Here is a 25413-nt window from a genome sequence, read left to right on the forward strand (position 1 = left end):
AGAAGAAGACCATTGCATTGAGTTCGGATCAGTGGGTGTGGGTGGATCACCATCGGCGCTGCCGCTGCGCCCGCCCGCCGTCTCCGCAACCGTCTGTCTGCACTCTGCAGCAATCCGAAGCGTGCCCCCTGCGAAGCTATTTACTTTGCGCGCGTGAATCAGGCCGATCGAGCCCATGCATGCATGTTCAACTGGCGGGGGTGGGAGGATCATGCATAAAACGATATCAGAATTCCCCAACTCATCATCCATCTGTTCTTCATTCTCTGATCTCAATTCTCCACTTCCAACCCCTCTGTTCCGGCTCTCCTACTCCTCCCGGCCGCGGCTAGGGCGACGTGGGGTGTGGGAGAGTTCCGGCTCCGGGGTAGCACTGTAATAATGGCGACGGCAAGCAGCTCGGGCGGCGCCGACACCACGGCAGCGTTCATGGAGACATACGGCAAGCTCAAGAAGGAGCTGCTCGAGGCCCACGCCTCTGAGTTCGCCGACGAGTCGTCGCTCCAGTGGATCGACCGCGTAACGTGCTCTCTTTCTGCTCCCCTTAGTTTTGCCATGGATGGCGTGCTGGCCGCTTGATCTGGTTTGGCGGAGGAGATCGTACTACATGCTTGCCGCTCGTGCCTCATTTACTATACTAGATTAGATAGACTTTTTCTTTTACAAAAACTTTTTTATGCTGCCTGGTGAGGAATGAGAGTACCATATCTTACTTGTGATGAGTGAATTGTCAACCGTGCGGTGTGATCGTGTGCTTGGTCTTTGGATTGCAGGTACACGGGCGTCGAGTGTCGACGGTGAGCTGTCGTGGAGGTGCTGTGGCCGATGGACCGTGCGGTGGACGGCAGTGAAGGGCAGCCGGGACCGGAGCTCGGGCCGGGCGGCAGCTGTGGTGTCCACTCCTGAATCGAGGACGCAAGCGGCGATGGAAGGCGGGTTTTTTGGTTTGCACCACAAAACCAAGGAGGCGGACGGCAGTTGAAGACGCCAAGTTGTGGAGCCACGAGCGTCGGTCTCGGGACTGACGGAGGTGACGGGCGTCGATGACGTCTAGGGCCTCGCTGCGGGCGAGGAGGTGATGGGCGTCGGGCGGCATCTAGGGCCGTCAGAAGGCCGAGGCGGGAACGACGTCTAGGGCCACGGCGTTGGAGGCGGGAATCTTCCCGCGCGTGGAGTTTTGGCGGTTTTCTCAAAACCGGTCATCTACCCGGGTTTCGCGGACCCCCCAAAACCGCGAACCGGATCTTCATCCACACGGCGGCATCGCGGAGAAGACTTCGACTCGAAGAAAGAACATCGACCGTCGGATGAGTCCTTGTATCTTTTTCCAGTTTTGCCCCTACGGGCTTTCTAGTGTCTATTTGAGTCTAGGGGTAGTTTAGTCTTTAGTCTAGGGTTAGTGGGTTAAATAACCTCTCTCCCCTCTCCTCTCTCTCCGGCGCTTGGCAACAGCAGAACAGCCGCCACCCTCATCTCCTCCAGGCGCCCTCTCTCCCTCTCTGTTCCTCCTTTCTTCTTCTCCAAGGGTAGAATCAGAGGTATGGATTCTTGAAGATTTTGTACGGAGATTGATCAGGAAAGGAGGCCCTTCCCTCCTTGTGCCCTCCGGGGTTTTGATTTCATCTCGTTTTTGCTCATCTTGTGTCTCGTTTGATTGAATTTCGATTTTCCTTCTTCGATTCTTGAGCACGAATTGATGGCTTGATTCTAGATGATTACGTGACTCTTTGAAGTGATTCTAATCCATCTAGCTAAGTGATAAAACCCCCACAATCACGAGTCTCCTCAAATCGAAGTTTTCGCGTTCTAGAGAAAACCCCGTCCTAAACCATGGAGTGATTCGTCGATTCCTTCCGTGGATATGTTCACAAGTCCTTTGTGATTGTGTCTGCAAAGTTTGGCGAGGTTTGGACATGATTTGGTTCTTCGATTGTTGAGTTTGTCAGGAAACGCAGGCTGGAAAAACCTCTCTGGACTCTGATTTTCCTAGCACCGGTTGAACCGACGCTTTGAAGGTGTTTGCGTCGGATCAACCGGTGAGTTGGTTTATCTGAGAATAGGGTTTTCTGGTGTTCTTCAGTTGCACCGGTGCTTTAGCTACCATGAGCATCGGTTCAACCGGTGTTACTACCAGAAGTGCAGTTTTTGATCGTTTGACCGGCGTATAGATTTTTCTAAACGTCGGTTTAACCGGTGCTCTGGGTGATCGGTTTTGTAGACTCTCTGGACAACTGCACCGGTGCTTTGTGGTTGTGGACGTCGGTTCATCCGGTGCTTGGCTTGTCGGTTTTGGAGTCCCTCTGGACAACTGCACCGACGTTGGTGTTGGATTTTGTCGGATCATCCGGTGCTCTATCACCGGTTGAACCGACGCTGTTCAAACCGGGGCATCGGATTAACCGGTGACTGTTTTTCTTCGCTGCAGGCTCTGTATCATCGGTTTGACCGGCGTACTCAATCCATTGTGCGTTAGATCAACCGGTGCTATATACCTAGTTGTTTCTCGCGCTGCTTTTCGTCGTTTGCTTCCGCTTGGTTTCTGTTTGTTCCTAGGGCTTCCTTGAGTTGTTGTAGCTTCTCCATAGCTACTCCACGCTGTGCCTAGGACTCTAGGGTTGGACGTGAACTTTGGGACTAAGCCGGAGTTTCAGTTTACGAATTTTTAATCGGCTCTCATTCACCCCCCCTCTGGTCGCCCTTTCGGTCCCTCACTTGGAACGTACAGATGGTGGATTATAACGTGCTCGGGGGAAAGTGTAACCGCGGGCTCTCTGTCGTCGACGGCTACAAGATCTTGAAGGGTGTCGATGTTCTGAGCCACGAGGATGCATTTCTTGCTTGCACCTTTGGTTGGTGCATCAAATGGGTAATAATACTTCCCGCCAGGCGCCAGCGTTGCTTTCAAACATGCTTACTGAATGTTAATAGCCTAAGATCTTTGCCACGGTAGGAACTTTACTTGTTGCTTTTTATCTATCTCATTTGTAAGCTTCAAGCTTATTTTCTGGTGCATGATGATATCATGGACAACTCCCAGACACGATGCGGGAAGCCTTGCTGGTTTAGGGTGCCTCAGGTCAGATGAGAATACATTATTAGCTCTATTTGGTGTACCAAACTATTTTGGGTACATTATTTTTATGATGGCTGTATCAAGGCTTTACTTGAGAAGGATTCAATGTTGGCAATGATTATTGAGTTCATCGGCTAAAAATTGGCTTTCATGGCGCATGTTTCTACTTGGTTTCCTCTTAGGAAACTTATTTTCATGCTGACTTATCTGTTTGATCTCCTTATAGGGAAATATTGGTTCATTGTTGAGTTTCAACGGATTGTTTTAGGCTCTTAGCCCGCAAACTACGACACCAGTTGCTGAACTTTTGTTTGCAATAGGTTGGCCTCATTGCTGTAAACGATGGGATTATCCTTCGCAGTCATATTGCACGCATCCTTCAGCGCCACTTCAAAGGAAAGCCATATTATGTTGATCTCATTGATTTGTTCAATGAGGTGATCATATATCTTCAGGCATAATTATATGGTCATGATGAATTTACTGATTGTTTCTTATGAATGACTTGCTCTTTTTTATGTTTTTAGGCTGAGTCTAAGACGGTTTTAGGGCAGTTGTTGGATCTTATCAAGGATCTAAGAAAATATAATATCACAAAGTAAGTTCATATAGCATAGTAGCGGTAACACAACTCACACGTGTTTTATCTCCTTGAATTATTTACCATATATGTTTTGGTAACTGACTGTAGTCAAAATATTAGTTTCCAAGTGAGTTGTCTTCATAATTTGTTTAGTACATCCAATTTGAGAAAATATCTTTATTATTGCCAATTTCTTTCAATGATTTGCATTTTTGTACAGTCACTGATGTATCTCTCAATACAAGACATCCTACTATTCATGTTATCTTCCTGTAAGTGTTCTCATCCTATATATATGTTTCGTTCAGTTATCTGGGTCATAATGCAAGAATTTAATCAGAAGCCTTTGGTAACAATATCCCACTCCATTCAATTCAAGGTGACATGCGCATTTCTGGTGGCGGCTGGTGAGAACCTAGATAACTTTGGTGATGTAAAGAACATTCTCTTTGAAATTGGAATATACTATCAAATCCAGGTAATGTTGCTATTTCTTTTTGTGAAATGATGTGAAACTCCATATTGGAATAACTTTAATTAATGATAATTTTCTACAGGATGATTATTTAGACTGTTTTGGTGATCCTGAAATCACTGGCAAGGCAAGTATTTGCACCTTTTCCTTTACTAATTTAAATGAGTGTCACATCTAGGTTGACTGCAATCAAGACCCTATTTCTCTAGTTCCAATCTTATCGGTATAGATTCTTGTCACAGATCGGAACTGACATTCAAGAGTACAAGTGTTCCTGGTTAATTGTGCAAGCTCTTGAACATGCTGATGAGAACCAAAAGAGAATTCTGTTTGTAAGTTTATTAATCTGGTCATTTTTCACAACATAAAGTAGAGTCTAAATTCTTCATGTGTGGCCCCATAGGAAAATTATGGAAAGTCTGATCCAGCATGTGTTGCAAAAGTGAAGGCCCTGTACAAAGAGCTTAATCTGGAGGTTTGCCCTGACCATTTCATTTTATTATCATTATTTATTGATCAGTGCCAGTTAAATCAACCATGTAAATATCATGACGACAGCATAGGGCATGAAATAGATCACACAATGTCGCTGAAGTCTTAAAAGCAATAAACTCTTCTGAATTATTATCCACAAAAAGAATAAACAAAGCATGATGGTGCTAACTTGGTTAAAATGGTGAAAAAATATCCAAAATGTGGCAATACTCCATTTATATGTGATGGAACCTGACACCCTGTTTTTATATACATATTTTGTTTGCTAAATTCTTTTTTCATTGGTATGTGTCCAGGAGGTGTTCCGTGAGTACGAGAGTGAGAGCTACAACAAGCTGATTGCTGACATCAGGGCCCAGCCAAACAAGGCCGTTCAGAATGTTTTGAAGTCCTTCCTCCACAAAATCTACAAGAGGGGATGAGTAGACCCATCTCGTTAAGAAGCTGCTCCATCGAGGCTTGCATAAAGTTACTAAGCTTGATGCTGTACTAGTACTATGTTGCTATAAATCCCCTCTTATACACTTCCTTATTGTAGTATCGTGCTCATGCACCAGCCTCATATATCATAAAGTATATGATTTCAAGTGATGTGTGTTAACTTTATTGTGTCACCAGTATATTCCCAACTCCTGCTATATGTTCATCCTGCCTTTTTCTTCGATGAGATGAATGCCATGCAAATAACACTATTGTCAATTGGGTGCCCGACTGGGTGCTGGCTTTTTGCCTGATGAGACATCTTGGCTGCTGGCGCGAAATGAATAATGACCACTAATTTCGTTATCTCCAGCAATCCCAAAACTCTACCCTGCAAAGGAAAGATTTCTTCTACGATGGCATGAGATAATTTTTGAAGAAACTAGAGATTTGATTCACACACCATACACTTGTGACTTACAATGAATGGCTAAGGCAACAATGGTGTATACGGGCAGGCCCGAGCGCAATGATACCTAGCTAGTAGATAAAACTGCCTTTTGTTTCTCTTGACCATGGAAGATCCTAATTGGACACTCAATATAGAGAAATTATAGAAATTCCCATAAACATAGAAACATCTGGCAATCAATCCGACAACTCAATCATAATAGTCATAAGCCATTGGATCTACTATTTTTCTAATAAATTACCCATCTCCGCCATTATAAAAATAGACTAAAGTAACCATGTAAATATGTATCTAAATTACTCACCTTTACTATTATAAAAAAATCTAAAGTAACCCCTTAATATTCATACAAATTACCCACATGTGCTATTATAAAAATAAATTAAATAAACCCCTAAGTTTATATATAAATTATCTAATTATATCATTATTAAAAGTCAAAGTAACTCCTAAATCTAAATATAAGTTATAAAATTATAATTTTTTTTAAAAAATACACCAATATAAAAATCTAAATTACTATATCTATCATTATTAATATATTATTTATGTTATTGCTTATATAAAATACTACCCATTATGTATGGGGGTAGATATAAGAATATGAATTTTTATGCTGTTCACATAGCTTAAACAAATGGTTCAATTAAATACATATCAATATAAAGGTGTGATACAAAGCGAAAAATATTGTTGCTAACTAAATATATTACAACTAGATAATGATGAGTATGCATCTTTAGAGCATTGTACGTTGGAATATTTAACAGATGAAAGAAATTATGGGATGGATAATTATAATTATTACCTATAAGTCTTATTTGAAATTACTGACAAATATAGTGCCAATAGATAGGTTACAAAATGGAAAACCACCTTCGAAACCATCCAAAGGGCTAAATTTGCCCAGTTGTCGATGGCCTTTGTATATGGTTTTGTAGTTAAATGTTGAAAATTAGGCTTTTATGATAGTTTGAGGGTATAAATCGAACTTTTCCTTTTAAATCAATAGCCGGTACTGCTGCTCTCATTCTTCTAAGCTTCTTGGAGTCTGTTGCAGCTGGCTAATAATCAGGCCTCCTCCATCGGGTGACTCTTACGTAGCTCATAAATTTTTTAATCCCTTAAACAGTGTCGAACTGAAGAGGCGGTCGATCTGCGGCGCGTTGATCTCGCTCCGAGCCCAAGGCAGCTCCTCCTCTCAGGCACGGGATTCCAAGACACTGCAAACATTGTGCCCATCTCGAGTACTGTAGCTACGAGACAACGCTAGCTCGGATCGCTGGAGGAGGCCTAGCTCACATTTTTCTTTCTCCTCTCCTTTTTTTTCCAGCTCAACACAAATATGATGTTACAACTCACATGGTACAAAGGGTGATAACGGACCATGATCCTAGTTAGTGCTCTATTCACAATTTAACTTGTCCCTTATATATTTTTAGCTCAAATTTAGAGTCATATACCACCCGTCCCCCACAGTGACGAAGCTAGAGCAAATTGAAGGGAGTGCACTAGCCTTGTGGATACATCGGATTGAGCTATGGGGAGTACATATATGGTGAAAAATTGGATCTAACCACTGTTTTTGCAAAAATTCATGGGTGCATACGCACCACTGGGCTTTTCGCCCCTGATCCCCCAAACAGCTTGGTTTTCATAACGTTCTTCACAAACACTTGGGATTTCATAACGTTCTTCGGCACTTGCCCTCCCCACTCCCCAGCGCGTGACATGGTGGACAGCAATCTCCGGGCGTACTATATATCATTGATTGAATTGGCTTGCGGCCGTGCGGAGATGGGCTTGGTAGTTGGTATGGTGGATGTGGAAATTACATGGTAACTTGTAAGCTCTTCGTCCATGCACGTGTAGAGCGTGCCCTGGTCCTCGGGAGGACAATCCACCGATCCCAGGCCGCGTCACAAATTGTTGTTTGGCAGGTGTTTAATTAGTGACACTACATAGTTGCTAGTACTACCTAGAACTGTATCTGTTTCTAGAAAAATGCCCGTGCACCCATCAATGCGTACCTGCATGTACGATCTAATATCTACTACCAGCTAACAATCTCGCGCAATGCACATCATCAGCATGCATGTCACTGTCCGCAGCAATGACCATATGCATGGAACCTCCTGTGAGATAACAACGTTTAGATGCAAGGGGTAACACACTAACACGTGAATGCATGCGTGTCAATGCAAGTTGCTGCAGGCTCGCGGACTGAAAATGCATGCGCTTTACATGCTGATGTCTAGTACCATCATGCCGTTATAGCACTCCCATTAATTATACTGATACATTGGGGATCACCATCGACGCGCGCCCGCCCGCCATCTCCGCAACTGATGCCAGCCATGCACATCCAAATTTAAGGGAACTCTAGCTAAGGCCATGCAAACGATAGATTAATATTTAAGCTGGTGGGGTGGAGAGGGCCGGGCCGGGGTGAGAAGATCTCAGTTCTCTAGCTCTGCTTCCAACCCTGCTTTGTCGTTCCATTTCTTCTACTCGACTACTACTCTTTCGTCTCCTCCTCCCGCAGCCACACGACGTGAGGCGAGCACTGGTAAAGATGGCGACGCCGGGGGCGGTGGAGGCCAAAGGCACCGGCGGCGGCACAGATAAGATGGCTGCGTTGAAGGAGATATACAAGCAGCTCAAGGCGGAGGTGCTCGAGGACCACGCCGCCGAGATCGCTGATCATGAGTCGGCCATCCAGTGGATCGACCGCGTAATGCTCTCTCAATTCCTCCCCCCTTCATCTTACAATCTTACTACATGGGTGTTGGCTTGATTTGACATGAGTAGTGGACAAGAGCTACATTCTGGCGTTAAAGCATTAGTTTCTCTTTGTTTTCTGGCGATGATGTTCTACTTACAGTCTATTTTATTTAATTTGAGAATAATACGATACTAGCTTTGATAACTTTTTGACTCGTTTACACCGTCTGGACCAGATGGTGGACTATAATGTGCTCGGAGGAAAGTGCAACCGCCTGCTCTCTGTCATTGATACCTATAAAATACTGAAGGGTGTTGATGTTCTAAGCCAAGAGGAGACATTTCTTGCTTGCACGCTTGGCTGGTGTATTGAATGGGTACTGATTACTTCCTAATTGTTTTATTTTCAAGCTTGTTTGTTAAATGATAATAGCTCAATCTCTTCTGCTAGGTAGGGCCTTTAATTATTATATTTCGTGTTTGCAGCTTCATGCTCATTTTCTTGTGCTTGATGATATTATGGATAACTCCCAGACGCGACGTGGCCAGCCTTGCTGGTTTAGTGTGCCTCAGGTCAGATGACAGAGTCAACTATCTTTCCTGTCTACCGTACCAAATTATTATTTATATAGATATTTGTTTTGGTGATTGTACCAAGGCATTACTTAAAAGAATACAGTACGCGCACCCAAATCTACTTCATCTATTGAGCAATAAAAACAACTAACTTCAACATTCCATGTTTCTATTTGGTCTCCTCTTAATAAGCAACTAATTTTACTGGCCAAGTTTCTATTTGATCTCCTTGTAGGGAACTAATTTACACTACTGCATTTTTGTTTTTCACATATTGTTTAGAGTTTTAACCTACAAACTATGAAATCAATTGAAGCCTTTTGTTTGCAATAGGTTGGCCTTATTGCTATAAATGATGCAATTATCCTTCGCAACCATGTTCTGCGTATCCTTCGGCGCCATTTCAAAGGGAAGCCATATTATGCCGATATCATTGATTTGTTCAATGAGGTAATCATAATTTCAGATAGATATGTTGATGCTTTACTAATTGTTTCTTATGAATGATCGATACTATCTTTATATTTTTAGGCCGAGTTTAAGGTAGTCTCAGGGGAGCTGTTGGATCTTATCATTACTCATGAGGGTAGAAAGGATCTGACTAGATACAACGAGACAATGTAAGTTCATGTAGCACATTAGTGGTAATACAATTCCACACATGCTTTGTTTCCTTGAACGATTAATTGCCTATGCATGTTTTTATAACCAACTGCAATTAAAAAAAACTTCACCGTTGCATTTCTAGTTTCCAAAGTGAGTTGTACTCATTATTTGTTTGGTACATATAATTTGGAAACTCATCTTTATTATTTCCAATTCCTTTTAGTCATTTTCATTTTGCACATTTACGCCACAACGTTCAATACAAGTGTCAAGTGTGCCTACTATTTATTTTATATTCCTATAGGTGTTATTATTCTATATGTTTCATTCAGTTATCTAGATTGTAATGGTAATACTTGACCTCGACAGTGTGGAAGACCTAGATTGAATATAAAACTACCTTAAACTACTGTCGGGTACCATGATTAGGGGCACCCTAATCAGGGGACTAAAATCGCCCTAAAAACGCAAACACGTGTTCGGCAACCAGGCCCACGAAGGCCTACAGCCTCCTTCCAATCTGGAAGAAAGGAAAGGACTCAAAGAAGCCCACGTACGCAGCCCACGTACGCAGTGCGGCCCATCCGCACCCCCTCGGACCCGCGGGGTGATCTCTGCCTCGTTCGAGGGCTCTCCGCCAAAGCCCTCGACCGCACTCCGCGCCTCCGCCTCGCTCGAGGGTAGCGAGCCCACCCTCGGGGAGGCGGATCGTCTCCGCCTCCCTCGAGGCCACCCCTCGACAGAAAGGACAAACGGATCTTCCGCTCACCCGCCCGCCGTACGGAGGCATTAATGCCAACCACTCCTCCACAGCGCCCGGGTCAGACGGTGTCAGGCCGCCATTCCCCATAGTGGCTGTGACTGGAGTCTCGTCGACCAACTCCGGTCACTGCTCCACCATCCCGGACGCTGTGACGATACTGTGGGAACCTGCGATGCAGTGCAAGACGTGATCGGCACTGCTCCAGCTACTATACTGCCAACTCCTCATACCTCCTTCGTACTTTCCCTTCCGCGGAGCCCTCAAACGGCATGGGCACGACCCTCGGAAGCGGCTCCGGCCTTGACCAGGACAAGACCCTGGCCTGTAGGACCCTCGGAACGCCGCCACGCCACGCCTGGAGGACGGTACTCCCCACAGCAACGACCACGCCGCCCGCTGGAGCCGCCAGGACGCCGGCGCGATCTCCGCAAGACCAAGGATGATGCCCAGGACGACTGCCACGCTCGGCGCCATACCCCACAGTGTACTTCCCACAGTGCTCGACCACTGCACCCCCGTGATTCGAGGAGAAGACGACGACTTCCACGATCCCCTGTGCATGTACACCGTCCCTCCTTGTGTCTATAAAAGGAGGAGGCGGGCTTTCCCTTAAGGGGGTCGGCCCATTCGGTAGAACACAACGCTCAGCACTACTCACAGAGCACATACGCTCTTCTGAGCCCCGATATTGGCACTCGCCTCAATCAACTCCCCCTCTAGCAGAGACTTGGGAGCTTCCCTCCCTCTCTCGCCTCGCTTGTACCCCCTACTACAGGCACCCCCGGTGCAAGACAGTACAGTGCTCTCGCACACTCCTTTGCTGGACGTACGGCCCCACGGCCGGAACCAAGATAAACTCGTGCGTTACTGTGTTGCCTCTTGCATCAATATCTGGGACGAGGAACACGCAGCATCATCACTGGTTGGGTCCGGACCGCTAGGTCAGGACACCGACAACTACCTTTAGGAGATATACAACAATCTAGATAATTGAACAAAACATAGGCGTTAAAGCTTTAGTTTTTCTTTATTTTCTGGCGATGACATCCTACTTACAGTCTATTTTGTTTAATTTGAGAGTAATGCTATACTAGCTTTGATAACAAGACAATGAGGGCAGAAAGGATCTGAATAGATATAACAAGACAATGGAAGATCATGTAGCACAGTAGTAGTAATACAATTCACACATACTTTGTTTCCTTGAATGATTTATTGCCAACACATGTTTTTGTAATCGACTGCAGTTGAAAATATTCACCGCTGCATTTACAGTTTCCAAAGTGAGTTGTATTCATTATTTGTTTAATACATCCAATTTGGACAATCATTTTTACTCATGCTAATTCCTTTTAATGATTTGCATTTTGCACAGTTACCGCCACATCGCTCAATACAAGACAGCCTACTACTCCTTTTATATTCCTGTAAGTGTTAGATCCTATATGTTTTGTTCAATTATTTAGATTGTAATGCTAGTATACTTAAGTACATGTTTGTGGTAATAGTATTAATTCCACTTTATTCAAGGTTGCATGTGCTTTGTTGCTGGCTAGTGAGAATATTGATAACTTTGGTGATGTAAAAAACATTCTTATTGAAATTGGAATATACTTTCAAGTCCAGGTAATGCTTCTATTTTTAGCACATAAAATAGCGTGAGTTGTTTATATCAGAAAACCTCTACTTAATGATATTTTTCTACAGGACGATTATCTAGATTGTTTTGGTGACCCTGTATTCATTGGCAAGGTTAGTGTTTGCACTTTGCACCTTTTCATTTAGTATTTTAAATGAATGTAACTGCTGGGTTGACTGCAATTAGAGCCCTTTTTATTTTATCAATATGAATTCTTATCACAGATTGGAACTGACATTGAAGAGTACAAGTGTTCCTGGTTAGTTGTGCAAGCTCTTAAACATGCTGATGTGAACCAAACGAGCATTCTGTTTGTAAGTGTTATTTGGTCATTGTTTTCACAACATACAAAATAGAATCTAAATTCATGTGTGGCCTCATAGGAAAATTATGGAAAGTCTGATCCAGCATGTGTTGCAAAAGTGAAGGACTTGTACAAAGAGCTTAATCTAGAGGTTTGTCTTGAGTTTTGACCATTCTGTAATTAACATTTATGTATTATTTTTATTTGAATCAACCATATATATCGTGGGCATCAGCATATATATGACATGAAAAAGACTCCACCACATAGTGTCGCTGATGTCTGAAGAGTAATATTTTCTTTTTAACCACAAAAAAATGAAGAATACATCATGGTGCTAACTTGGTTGAAGATGGTGAAATAATATCCAAACTATGGCAAGATCCATTTAATGTGGCAGAGCCTGACATCCTATACATGTATTCTTTTAATTGATGTTTGTCGTCGGAATGATTCCAGTTGGTGTTTCGTGAATACGAGAGGGAGCTCTACATCAAGCTGATCGCTAACATCAAGGCCCAGCCGAACAAGGCCGTTCAGACTCTTTTGAAGTCCTTCCTACACAAGATCTACAAGAGAGAGAAGTAGACCTGGCTCGTTAAGAAGCTGCTTGGTCGATGCTTGCATAAAGTAACTATGCTTGATGTGGTATTTGTACTTTCAGTCTTAAATCTTCTATCATATTGTACGCCCAACTACTGAACTACATGTAATAAATGATATGCTTTTCTTGTGGTGTGGTAATCAGTAATATCTCTGGCATATTCTCAGTTCATTCATACTGACCTTTTCTTCCCCGAAATTTAGAGATGAACAGCAAGAGTGTTTTTTTTTCAGTATAGGGTCATGTACCACTCTATGGCATGGTGCACTAGTCCGATCAGCACCGGAGGGCTGAGACTGAGCCAAGTGACCTAATATCTGATACGACATGGCACAATCTTATTAGCTTGGCCCAAGAAAGGTCGGTCTCTCTCTCACCCCCCCCCCCCCCCCCCCACACACACACACACACACAAGAAGATTCTGTTTTGATGGTTCAAATGGTTTCTCACTGAGGCCTACCTACTGCCGCATATCTCATTATTAGCCAGAACTCTTTTTTTTGACAGCCAAACGGGGGGGAAAGTTTTTTTTTTTTGCCAGAACTTCAATTTTCGTTACGCAATTTCGTCTCACTGCTAGACGAGTTCAGTTCCTCGTCCACCCTTTAGACAAAATTCCCATTTTCGTCCAACGGTTAGACAACAAAGGTTATAAATTCTTTGTTTCGGGCGCTCTCTCTGGTGTCCTGTAACATTGATTCTGCTACTCGTAATTCTGAGGACCTGTTTAGATCTTTACATGTAAACGCAAAAAAGCCGTAAACGCATTAAAGTGAAACGGAATCTTGCTAATTTGAAGTACTAAATAAAGTCTATTTACAAAACTTTTTGCATGAATGGGCTGTAAATCGCGAGACGATTCTAATGAGTCTACTTAATCCATGATTTGCAACAGTGATGCTACAGTAATCATCCGCTAATTATTGATTAAACATGGATTAATTAGCATCATTAGATTTGTCTCGCGATTTACAACCCATCTATGTAAAAAGTTTTGCAAATAGACTTCATTTAGTACTTCAAATGCCCTCTTTACATCTTTACAACTTTTTGCAAAATGAACTAAACACACCCTGAATTCTCTGTCATGCGCTCTCACTTGTACCCGAGAGCACGTGGTCAGCGAAATCATCCGCGTGCTGGGCGCCCGCGAGAGCACGTGCCCACTGCCCACTGCCCACTGCACGCTCGCCACGGTGGAGTTGTGGCAAGAAAGTTTCCGGGACACGATCGAGACGGCCGCGGACGGGAACTTTTGCCGCTAGCTAGGCTCGTCGCGGAGCGAAGTGGCGCCCCGGCAGGCCGTGCGCGTGACGTGTCCCGCGCGCTCGTGTGGTGGCCGGCGGTCGTGCCTGCCCACGTTTTCCATCACTTCCCCCGGCCCTCCGAGTGGATGTGGATGTGGAAATATTAGCTACTCCAGGAGCTGGAGCCGGACCAAGCAAACAGTTCCATCAGCGGTTCCGGCGGGTAGTTTTTGTGAGAACCGTAGCTCTTTGTGGGGTGTTCTGGCAGAGCCGGTGGAGCTACAAAACGTGGGGCCCCGCCTGCTCCAACACCAGCTCCACCCTTCCACGGAGCTCTCGCAAACGGGGCCCTGGATTGTGAGCTCCGGAACGTCCAAGCACGGTGCTGTGTGGGTGTGGTACCAATAGCAACAACCAGGCGGGCCTGAGCTGAGCAGCAGCAGCAGCCACAGCGACCCGAACCAACCCAAGCGGCGGCGAGCGCGTGGAGCGCGTGCGCCTGATCTGGTCGTCGATTGGTTATCCCTGGGCAGAATCCATAGATCTCTCCGCCTCAAAAAAAAAAAAACTGCTGTCGTTTTGCCTCTGGAAAAAGGAATTAAACTCGCAGTTGTTCGGCAGGTGGGCACGTCACCTTTCGGGCCCGTGAATGCGTTGCTGGGCTGCGTGGCGGAGAGGTGAAGACGACCCCCATTGAATTCGTCTTGGGCTCGGGGGGGTTGGACGGAGGACGGGCGCGGAGGAGGTCAGATCATCAATGGCCAACTGTTCTCGCCACCAATGCGCGCGCTGACCGAAACTTGACCGGAAAGCGACGTGGCGATGCCCCGACGTGTCCCGCTTGACGCTTGTACTCGGCCGGTGCGGTGCATCGCCCCGGATCGGCAGCATCGGCGCCGGCGCGCCCTGTATCTCCCGGCAACTGTCTGCCATGTGCCATCCCCTATCCCCATCCGAATTGAAGGGAGCTCTGCAGCGGAGCAAACGCTCGGCCGGAGGCCACAGGCCGGACATGGCGGCGGTGTGCGCAGACGTCGCTTGTCGATGAGGGCTTGCCAAGTTGCCATAGGTATGGGCCAAGTTAAGTTCTGGTCAGCAAATTAAAGGCTCGAGATTTTGACCATGGCCATCAAAATGGACTAGAGTGGCCAAAGTAGAGAGCCACTATGCCAATTTTTTTGCGGCAAACCGAAAATGGTCACAGCAGCCAAAACATGGCGTGGCCACAGGTACAGGTAGGAGCCGACAATACTTTTTATTGCTATATATCAAAACTTGCCAATATACTATTCTTTTTGCAGTTGCACTGTGATTTTGATTTTGTTTGCCAAAAAAGATCAACATGTACAACTAGTGAATTAGGGGTATATTAGTCAATTGAGTCTCCTTTCCCTTTTTTCAATAATCAAGAATCAAGCTCCAGCTATTCACAAAAAAAAAAATCAAGCTCCAGCCATCTATCCAAATGTTTTTAGAAGCAATTTTGATTGAACACTGAACGTAAGTTTCTACTAGGAAATGCTAAAAGAGAAGAAAACGCACCATGATTTTTTTTGTGCATAACAAAAACTTCTTTGATAGGACCACACGTAGAAGACAAAAGTACTGAAGCACCGAAAGGGCGATCAGAGGGGGGTGAATGAGAGCCGATTAAAATTTCTTGCAATCGGAAAGATCGGCTTAGTCCCAAAGTTCACTCCCAACCCTAAAGTCCTAGGCACAGTGTGGAGTAGCTATGGAGAAGCCACACCAACACAAAAAAACCATAGGAACAAACAAGATCCAACGCGGAAGCAAACACAGAAAAAGCAGCGCGAGAAACAGCAAGACACAACACGGTATACCTCACCGGTTAATCCGACGCATAGATTTGAACAGCGTCGGTTCAACCGATGAGCAGAGCCGGCAGCAGAGAGAAGCAATCACCGGTTGATCCGATGTGGAGATTGACATGGCGTCGGTTCAACTGGTGTTAGCACACACCGGATGATCCGGCAAAATCAAATCCAAACGCCGGTGCAATTGTCCAGAGGGACTGCAAAATATCTTATCGAGCACCGGTTAAACCGAGGCTAGCAAAACCAAATCACCGGTGCAGCTGTCCAGAGGAGCAACAATTCGAAACAATCTGAGCACCGGTTTAATCGACGTCTAGGAAAATCTTTACGCCGGTTGAACGAGCGAAACAGCAAATTCAGTAGTAGCACCGGTTGATCCGATGCATATAGAGTTTGATGCACCGGTGCAACCACAGAAAACCCAAAAAACCCTAACACGTGAAAACTCCACTCACCGGTTGATCCGACGCAAAAGAATGTAAGCGTCGGTTCAACCGGCGATAAAGAAAAATCCTGCCCGAGCCCAGAAACTCTGTTTTTCCTCTCGGCTCGATCCAAAACTCGATGATTGGAAGATCAAATCGAGTCCAAACCTCACCAAAATTTGCAGGCACGATCACAAAGGACTTGTGACCATGTCCACGGAAGGAATCGACGAATCACTCCAAGTTTGGGAGGAATTGAGGAATTCCCGAGCAAGAACGGGGTTTTCTCAATAACACAAAAACGTCAATTCGAGTAGACTCGTGATCCCGGGGGTTTTGGCACTAGGCTAGAAGGATTAGAACCACTTCAAAGAGTCACTCAATCTTCAAGAAACACCACGTCATCTCGTGGTCAAGAATCAACGAAGGAAAATCGAAATTCGATCAAAACAAGTCACGAAAACAAAAAGGAATTCAAAAACCCCGAGGGCACAAGGAGGGAAGGGCCTCCTTTCCCACACAATCTCAGTACAAAGTCTCGAGAATTCATACCTCTAATCCTAGAGAAGAACAGAGGAAGAACAGAGAGAGAAGGAGGAGACGGCGCCAGGAGGGAGGAAATGGCTGGTCTGTTCTGTTTGGCGCAGGGAGAGAAGAGAGGGGTGAGGGGTTTTTAACCCACTAACTCTAGACTAAAAGACTAAACTATCCCTAGACTCAAATAGATATTAGAAAGCCCGTAGGGGCAAAACCGAAAAAAGATACAAGGACCCATCCGACGGTCGAGGTTCTTTCTTCGACTCGAAGTCTTCTCCGCGATACCGTCATGTCGATGAAGATCCGGTTCGCGGTTTTGGGGGGTCCGCGAAACCCGGTGAGGTGGCCGGTTTTGTGAAAACCACCAAAACTCCACGCGCGGGAAGATTCCCGCCTCCACGCCGTGACCCTAGACGCCGTTCCCGCCTCGGCCTCCTGACGGCCCTAGACGCTGCCCGACGCCCGTCACCTCCTCGCCCACAGCGAGGCCCTAGATGCCGTCGACGCCCGTAGCCTCCGTCAGTCTCGAAGCCGACGCCCGTGCCTCCACGACTTGGCGTCTTCAACCGCCGTCCGCCTCCTTGGTTTTGTGGCGCAAACCAAGAAACCCGCATTCCGTCGCCGCTTGCGCCCTCGATTCCGGCTGCCCTTCACCGCCGTCCACCGCACGGTCCATCGGCCACAGCACCTCCACGGCAGCTCTCCGTCGACACTTGACGCCCGTGTACCTGCAATCTAAAGACCAAGCGCACGATCACACCGCACGGTTGACAATTCACTCATCACAAGCAGGATAGAGTACTCAACATTCCTCAAGTACTCTCTATAGGAAAAGAAACAGACAAATCATAAATTTAAAGGTTGACAACGACAACTATGCTCGTTACCGTTTCCATTTTGATGTACAGGGCTTGCATTGCTTGGTTGGATACGAAGATCTTGTTTGGTTTTTTAAGTTGCCGTCACATCCAACATTTGGATGTCAATTCGAATATTCAGATGCCAATTTAATATAAAACTAATTGCATAAGTTGTAATTAGAGATCTAGATGAATCTATTAAGTATAACTAATGTATAATTAGCGAATGATTACTATAGCAATTAGTGGTCAAATTATAAACTAATTAGGCTTAATAGATCCATCTCGTGATTAAGTCATGACTTATAAAAATTAATTTTATAATAAGTCTATATTTAGTACTCCTAATTGGTGTGTAAACATGCGATGTGACGGAGACTTATGACTTAAACGGAAAAAACCAAATTGAGCCTAAAATGTTGACATGCTAAAATATGGGAATGCTAAAATGTAGGTATGCCAATTTTTTTATATGAAATCTTAGCAAATTTATAATAACACTTAGTTAGGTGGGTTATTTTTATTTACAACTAAATGAGTGCCAAAATTTATAGGCTTCCCCCCATTTTGTTACGCCACATTTTAAAAGCGAAGACGTCCTACAGTCTCAATTACTTTTCTCTGATTCTGAAGTATATATGATTCATTTAAAAAGGAGAGCGGGTAACTTTATTTATACACTTATCAACAAGCTTCACGTGCATTGCATAAGTGAATGGATAAAAAGATGGGTGCAAATAATGCAGTTCGTATAAACTGCAATGAATATAGGCAGATGGAACTCATTGAAGAAAACGAAGGGCTGCCCATACAGAAAGTTTGGTTTTTGCAAGCAACACAATTGTATGGTTTTCCATGGACATATTCTCATGCTTTCCCCCAACGAGATGACGACGTGGGCGGCTGCAGATCGACGGAGAGCTTCAATCTGAAATTCTGAATGCAGTCTTCTTGTGCTAGAGCTTTTTTTTATCCCCCCTTATGAGGATTGACTTCTTTATATTTGGAATTTGAATGTGCTGCAATTGCTTGAAGATTTATTTGTAGTGCTCCGCTTCTGTAACTGTTCAGAGAATAAAACGAGTGCCTGTGTTCACTTTGATTTCCTTTTTCCTTCTGTTCCTGGGCAAATAATTCTGATGGAGAGGATCAGAGGAAGAAGGGCGTCGCTTTGATTGGAGAGCAAGCCGAGCCTTGCATTGCATGAAACATTTCCACGAGCCCAGAGCTCACTCAAAACTCACCTATTGCATCCGGAAAGTGACCTTTCCCCCAGCGTGCGGGGCGTGCCACGGCCACCAGCTCGGCACTCGTCAGGGCCGTCGCGGTCTCTTCGGTCCATAAATAAACGTGTGCCCACAAATTTGTTCGCCCGCACCAACCACAACCCCCAGCGGCGCACGCGCAGCAGCGCCTCGCTTCTCCTGCTCCTCCTCCTCCTCCTCAGCTCGCTCCCTCTTCCACACTCTCCACAGAATTTCCGCTCCCTCCTCGTCTCCTCCCGCGCCGACGCGAGGTGGGTTAGGGCTCCGACTCTGAAGGGCGGCGCAATGGCAACGGCGGGGGTGGCGGTGGCCAACGGCTCCGGCGGCGCCGACACGAAGGCCGCGTTCAAGGAGATATACAGCAAGCTCAAGGAGGAGATGCTCGAGGACCCCGCCTTCGAGTTCACCGACGAGTCGCTCCAGTGGATCGACCGCGTAATGCTCTCTTCCTCCGCGTAATTTCCACCCTGGGTGTTGGCGTGATCTGTTCTGCCGGAGGGGGCGCTATATATATGCTCGCGTCAGAGCTTCTGGGGTTTATTTTTTCTTACCAGGTTTTGTGGGCTTTCGGTGGTTCCGAGGATTTGACGCCTGACAGTTGAAATCCTCCCAGTTTGCGTGATTATGTGTTAAATAATTCTAGAATGCTATGGAGAGAGGAGTAGTGTACATAAACGCGAAGGGTTGATGTGTTGATTGGTTTAATTAGACTTGTTTTAGAGTTGGGTTATTCAGGAAGTCCGAGAAACAAAGTCAGTTATCTCGTAATCTCCGTCTTTCTCTCACACACACATTAAAAGGAGACTCAGAAAATATGAAACAAGGGCTGTGGTTAAGATTTTGGGTTTAATCTAAGCTATCTAAGAGGATTGCTCAATTTATTGCGAAAGGCTTAGCTGTGCTGTGAAATCTGTTAGCGTTTGAGTTGTTATTCCTGATCCTTGACACATTATGGTCGCTAAGGGGTTGCCCAATATGCTGATGGTGGAGCATTCCATCTGCTCATCTAGGACTTAGGTAATTGACTAGCTTTTCAAAAATAATTGACTAGTTTTTTGTTTAAGAAAAGTGCGTTGCTGCCTGAACGGAATTAAGTTTAGCAGGTCGCCTTTTTGTTACCGAAGTTAAGTTGTGTCTCAGTGCCTGACTAAACCCTGAATCAGGAAGAAACAATAAAGATGCTGAATCACTAGTCGTGGTCACAAATTCTTGTCAAACTTTTACCTTATATCAGATATTATCTTTAGAGAATATTCAGATTCATATGAAAACGATTTGATTTATTCGAGGAAACACTATCACCATGCAAAAAAGATTTTGTTGCTCAGAACATATGTGCTTATAAAAAACTAATATATAAAACACATCTCAGGGACCTAGATATCTGAAGTGCTAGAAAGTGTGACTAAGTTGTCAAAATCACAAGAAATCTGCCTATTATTTGGAGTGTTGCACCATGTCTTAAAGAACGCCATACCTCATACTTTGCTTGGCACTTAGTAGTAAAGTTGATGGATTGCTTCTGTCGCCTGTCCCTTTTGTAAACAACAAATGTTTTAGTGGCTGTTCACAGTGGATACATTGAGTGACTTCACTGGGAAGGTCTTCTAAGAATCCTCCAGTGTTCTCATGTTCGTTTGCAGATTGTGGTCTGCAGAAACCAGAAATCCACATAATGAATTCTATTGTTTCTGATTATATCCTTCTTTTAGTTTCTTCTGTTAAGTTTATGGTACTATCACTAGGTTAGAAAGCTTTTTTTGACTTGTTTATTTCGTTTGGAGCAGATGGTGGATTACAATGTGCTCGGAGGAAAGTGCAACCGCGGGCTCTCAGTCATTGATAGCTACAAGATATTGAGGGGTGTCGATGTTCTGAGCAAGGAGGAGACATTTCTGGCCTGCACCCTTGGTTGGTGTATTGAATGGGTAATACTTCCTGACAATGTTGTTTCGAACATGTTTGTTGAATCTTAATAGCATGACATCTTTTAATTACTATTTCTCATTTGTCAGCTTCAAGCTTATTTTCTGGTGCTGGATGATATCATGGACAACTCCCAGACACGACGTGGGCAGCCTTGCTGGTTTAGGGTGCCTCAGGTCAGCTGAGGATCAAATTATCTTTTTTTGGGTACCAAATTATTTGGGTTCGCTATTTTTATGATGGCTGTATCGAGGGCTTACCTGAGAAGGAATTGATGTTGACACCGATTATCGAACATTGTTCATCTGTTAAAAGTTGACTTTCATGCTGCATGTTTCTATTTGATCTCTTCTTATAAGCAACTTATTTTCATGCCCATTTCTGTTTGATTTCCTCATAGGGACGGTTTTATACTAGTGTCATTGAGTGTTAACTGTTTTAGGCTTTTTAGCCTGCAAACTTTGACACCCATTGCTGGGCTTCTGTTTGCAGGTTGGCCTCATTGCTGTAAATGACGGGATTATCCTTCGCAATCATATTTCACGGATCCTTCAACGCCACTTCAAAGGAAAGCCCTATTATGTTGATCTCATTGATTTGTTCAATGAGGTAATAATATCTTCTGGCATAAGCATAGGTTCATGTGAAAGTTACTGAATTGTGAATTCTTCTAAACAATTACTGACTCTCCTTTTACATTTGTAGGTTGAGTTCAAGACTGCTTCAGGGCAGTTGTTGGATCTTATCACTACTCATGAGGGTGAAAAGGACCTAAGTAAATATAACTTGACGGTGTAAGCATTTAAACACAGTTGCAGTAATGCAATTCACATGCTTTGTTTCCTTGCATGATTTATTGCATATATCTTGGTAACCAAATGTAGTAAAAGAAAACCTTTACCACTGCCTGTGTAGTTTCCAGAATGAGGTATCATTATTTGTTTGGTACCTGAAACTTGGGATATCATATTTTTATTGCTAATTTCTTTCATTGATTTGCATTTTGCAGTCACCGACGCATCGTTCAGTACAAGACAGCCTACTATTCATTTTATCTCCCTGTAAGAGATATAATTCCATATGTACCTTTTAATTGGGGATGGTAATCAGAGTATTTTACTAGTTGTCTCTCGTGACAATATTCTACTACATTCCAGGTCGCATGTGCACTGCTGCTGGCTGGTGAGAACTTGGATAACTTTGGTGATGTAAAGAACATTCTTGTTGAAATGGGAACATATTTTCAAGTCCAGGTAATGATCTTGTTTTTTCCAGGTGAAATGATATGAGTTGTCTATACTCTATATTGCCCCTGGAACTACATCTGATCAATGATATTTCTCTACAGGATGATTATCTAGATTGTTATGGTGATCCTGATTTCATTGGCAAGGTTAGCACTTGCACCTTTTAGTTTTACTAATTTGAATGGGTGTAACTGTGGGGCAGATTGCAGTTAAGGCCCTATTTTCTTTAGTTTTTGTCCTTATCAACATGGACTCTTATCACAGATCGGAACTGATATTGAAGACTACAAGTGTTCTTGGTTAGTTGTGCAAGCTCTTGAACGTACTGATGAGGACCAAAAGAAAATCCTATTTGTAAGTACTTTTAACTTGATCCATTTTCGGAACAAAGAAGACAGTATCTAAACTCTAGACCCCTTATGTCTGGTCAACAGGAAAATTATGGGAAGTCCGATCCAGCATGTGTTGCAAAGGTGAAAGACTTGTACAAAGAGCTTAATCTGGAGGTATGTCCTGACCGTCATGTTCTTATATCAGTTACAGTGAAGTCAGCATGTAAAATTCACGGATAGCTGCATAAGCCATAAGACAAACAGACTCTGTCACGCACTGTCGTCGACGCCTTAGTGAACAACAATATTTGTGTTATTATCGATAATAAACTCTAAAAATCTAACACCCTATGTCATTGGTTTGGCTCAATATGTTGAAACAGCATCCAAATTTTTAGCAAGTTGCGATTGCATGTGGCAGAACCTGACACTTATTTTCATATATTTTCTGTTTCGGTGATGCCCTTTCCTCGCTGCCATAAATCCAGGAGGTTTTCCACGAGTACGAGAGGGAGAGCTACACCAAGCTGACCGCCGACATCGAGGCCCAGCCGAACAAGGCGGTTCAGACCGTTCTGAAGTCCTTCCTGCACAAGATCTACAAGAGGGACAAGTAGAACTCAGCTGCGCGTGTGGACAAAGCTGCTCCACCTATGCTCGCGTCGTTTTCTACGTGCTATGCTTTCTGTGTTTCGTTTTCACGCTGTACCGTACTCCCAGTTTATATATATAATGTAATAAAGCACATGCTCCCGGTTTAACAAAGCTTGTGTCGCTAGCATGTTCCCTGTCCCGGTTGTGTTCACCCTGCCCTTTCCATTCTAATAATTTTTGGGGTGGTGAAAAGCCAGGCGCTAAACATTTCTGGTTGTTGTGCCTGAACGCGACGGCCTTGTTGAGTTGTTTTGCCGGGCAGGCACCCAAGGGGTGGTGACTGTGAGGGAAAAGCACAGTTCTAGGGAGCCTCGGGAAGTCAGGAGTCAAGCCCCCCCCCCCCCCCCCCCCCCCCCAAAAAAAAAAAAAGAAGCTAGGTTGCTGATGAAATCAACCTGATCTTGGCTGCATCCGCATGCTGTTGGCAGTTGCGGTGGTAACTAGTAACTACTGATTCGATTGATTCCAGCAAATCGGAGGACTCTTCTCGAGGTGCTCCCGTGCACCAGTGGGCCGAAACGAATGGTTACGATAACAATGGTGCAGGGCGGACGAGTCCGACCACGACGAACAATACAGATACATTGATACCGAAATGCGATATTCTGCAAAAGAATTGATACACCGATTCCACGAGTATATATTGCAATTATTTAAAAATAAAATAATATGTCGATTTATATAGATTTTTCGAACGAATACAGAACAAATGCAACGCTCATCAGATGATGATGATGATGATGTTAGAAAGAAATAAAAGCAAAGATGGCCACTACCTCATCAGCCCAACAAGCCGTGCTCATAGCCCATCTAAACACCGCCGGCTTTCTGCGTCTTTTTTATTTTTATATTTTTCAAAAACATTTTTTACAGAAATATATTTTCGATTTCACAATTTACAGTTTTATACCCCTACCGCCCGGCAGGGGGGGTGACAGGCTCCCCCTCACCGCAAAATTACAGCAGTAATTTTGTATCCAAAATATCTAAAACCACATCTAATGGCCCACTGCTGTAATTTTGCGGGGAGGGGGAGCCTGCCGCCCCCTGCCGGGCGGTAGGGGGCCTGCCGCCCGGCAGGGGGCGGCAGGCTCCCGCCAAAGGCCTCCGCGCAAATAAAAATTATTTTTATTTAGATATAAGTCCCTGCCGCCCCCCTGCTGGGCGGTAGGGGTATAAAACTATAAATTGTGAAATCGAAAATATATTTCTCTAAAAAAATATTTTTGAAAAATATAAAAATAAAAAAGACGCCAGCTTTCCAATTTGATCGAAAGGAACTTGACGATGAATGATGCAGCCCAAGGCTTCAATATGCCCAGCCCATTAAGGGGAACTTTGTCCACAAAATTAGGACCAGCAATGCACATTCGAGCCCAAATGGGGCCGTCTTTTTCTATACAAAACGTTAGCTCTCTCTTCTTCATTTCTTTTTAGATACGAAATTTCTATACATCACCTTCTTTTATTTTTTTTCGACAACAGAGTTCTCCTTCATAATGTTTGAAGGTTAGGAACGCGAGAATAACATCGTTATTTTTTCGAATAAATTTGAAAATTATGAGCACTCGTAGTGAATCGAAGACTTAAAATGGGATAGCTAGAACCACTCCAACAAATCTATCTATTATCTTAATACAACAGTGTTAAAAGAAATCACCACGTTCGCCGAGAGAGTCTAGAAATTCCCACGTTAATCTAAAAAAAAGGAGAACCTAGACCATTGGATTTTATTAAGATCCAACGGTCTATATTATCCCACGTTTGCATATTATATTAAAAATATCCACACACGATAAAAAATTGTGTATTTGCTATTGTAGTCGGACACCCGAACTAGGACTCCATTAACCAAGAAAGATAGCATGGTTCGATTCTAGGCAGGGTCATGCTAGGACTCGATAAAGGCAGGACGATCAAGGCAGAATTGTACTAGGACTATAAAAAACAAAGGTAGCTTGCTTATGTTTCTAGGCAGGATTAAAAAAATAAGGAAAGATCACATCATAAAACATGTCCATTTCTAAATACATCAAAGTTTGGTTCCTCAGGTCCAAGGCCGCCTCTGCCACGCATATTCTCACGCTCGGTATATAAATAGAACGCTAAAACAATTGGTACAATTAACTTTGTCTTGCATAGTTCTTCCTAGCCGAAAGAATTTCTCCATTGTTTCTCAACCAGATCTCTCAAACAACTGGCCCCAGGAATGCATCAACTAAATAACAAGTATAGTGTTAAAAGAAGCCACCTTGCTGAGAGAGTCTAGAAATTCTCACGTTAATTAAAAGAAATGCACTATTTAATTTTATGAAGATCTAACAGTCTATATTATTCTAAAGAATCT

The 25413-nt window shown here is 44.1% G+C and overlaps 2 protein-coding genes and 1 pseudogene across 3 annotated transcripts; all 3 read left to right on the top strand.

Moving 5' to 3' along the window:
• Positions 1-277: 277 nt before the first annotated feature.
• Positions 278-5232, top strand: LOC120707762 (annotated as a pseudogene).
• Positions 5233-7942: 2710 nt separating this feature from the next.
• On the top strand, positions 7943-12874 carry LOC120707761 (farnesyl pyrophosphate synthase-like). 2 transcript variants are annotated; one of them, XM_039992766.1, is made up of 11 exons: positions 7943-8252; positions 8479-8619; positions 8729-8815; positions 9152-9268; positions 9350-9438; positions 11563-11614; positions 11718-11813; positions 11895-11939; positions 12051-12140; positions 12210-12281; positions 12590-12874. In XM_039992766.1, exons 1-11 carry the CDS (start codon positions 8094-8096, stop codon positions 12716-12718), a joined length of 1077 nt encoding a protein of 358 aa, XP_039848700.1. In that variant the 5' UTR covers positions 7943-8093; the 3' UTR covers positions 12719-12874. The 2 variants fall into 2 exon arrangements, with proteins under 2 accessions (XP_039848700.1, XP_039848701.1); XM_039992767.1 differs by lacking the exon at positions 11718-11813.
• A 6126-nt stretch (positions 12875-19000) lies between these two features.
• Positions 19001-23204, top strand: LOC120707763 (farnesyl pyrophosphate synthase-like). The gene is made up of 11 exons (XM_039992769.1): positions 19001-19342; positions 20695-20835; positions 20923-21009; positions 21326-21442; positions 21539-21627; positions 21843-21894; positions 21991-22086; positions 22182-22226; positions 22345-22434; positions 22515-22586; positions 22901-23204. The coding sequence occupies exons 1-11, from the start codon at positions 19193-19195 to the stop codon at positions 23027-23029; spliced, it is 1068 nt and encodes a 355-aa protein (XP_039848703.1). The 5' UTR covers positions 19001-19192; the 3' UTR covers positions 23030-23204.
• The last annotated feature ends 2209 nt before the right edge of the window (positions 23205-25413 follow it).

Source organism: Panicum virgatum, chromosome 5K (assembly GCF_016808335.1).
Source record: "Panicum virgatum strain AP13 chromosome 5K, P.virgatum_v5, whole genome shotgun sequence".
Lineage (NCBI taxonomy): Eukaryota > Viridiplantae > Streptophyta > Magnoliopsida > Poales > Poaceae > Panicum > Panicum virgatum.

Excerpts from the sequence above, each read along its gene's own strand:
- LOC120707761 (XM_039992766.1), top strand. The coding sequence starts at position 8,094 with ATGGCGACGCCGGGGGCGGTGGAGGCCAAAGGCACCGGCGGCGGCACA. Across the intron at positions 11,814-11,894 it reads GAATATACTTTCAAGTCCAG|GACGATTATCTAGATTGTTT; the intron begins GTAATGCTTCTA and ends ATTTTTCTACAG. Across the intron at positions 12,141-12,209 it reads ACCAAACGAGCATTCTGTTT|GAAAATTATGGAAAGTCTGA; the intron begins GTAAGTGTTATT and ends GTGGCCTCATAG.
- LOC120707763 (XM_039992769.1), top strand. The coding sequence starts at position 19,193 with ATGGCAACGGCGGGGGTGGCGGTGGCCAACGGCTCCGGCGGCGCCGAC. Across the intron at positions 21,628-21,842 it reads AGTAAATATAACTTGACGGT|TCACCGACGCATCGTTCAGT; the intron begins GTAAGCATTTAA and ends TGCATTTTGCAG. Across the intron at positions 22,435-22,514 it reads ACCAAAAGAAAATCCTATTT|GAAAATTATGGGAAGTCCGA; the intron begins GTAAGTACTTTT and ends TCTGGTCAACAG.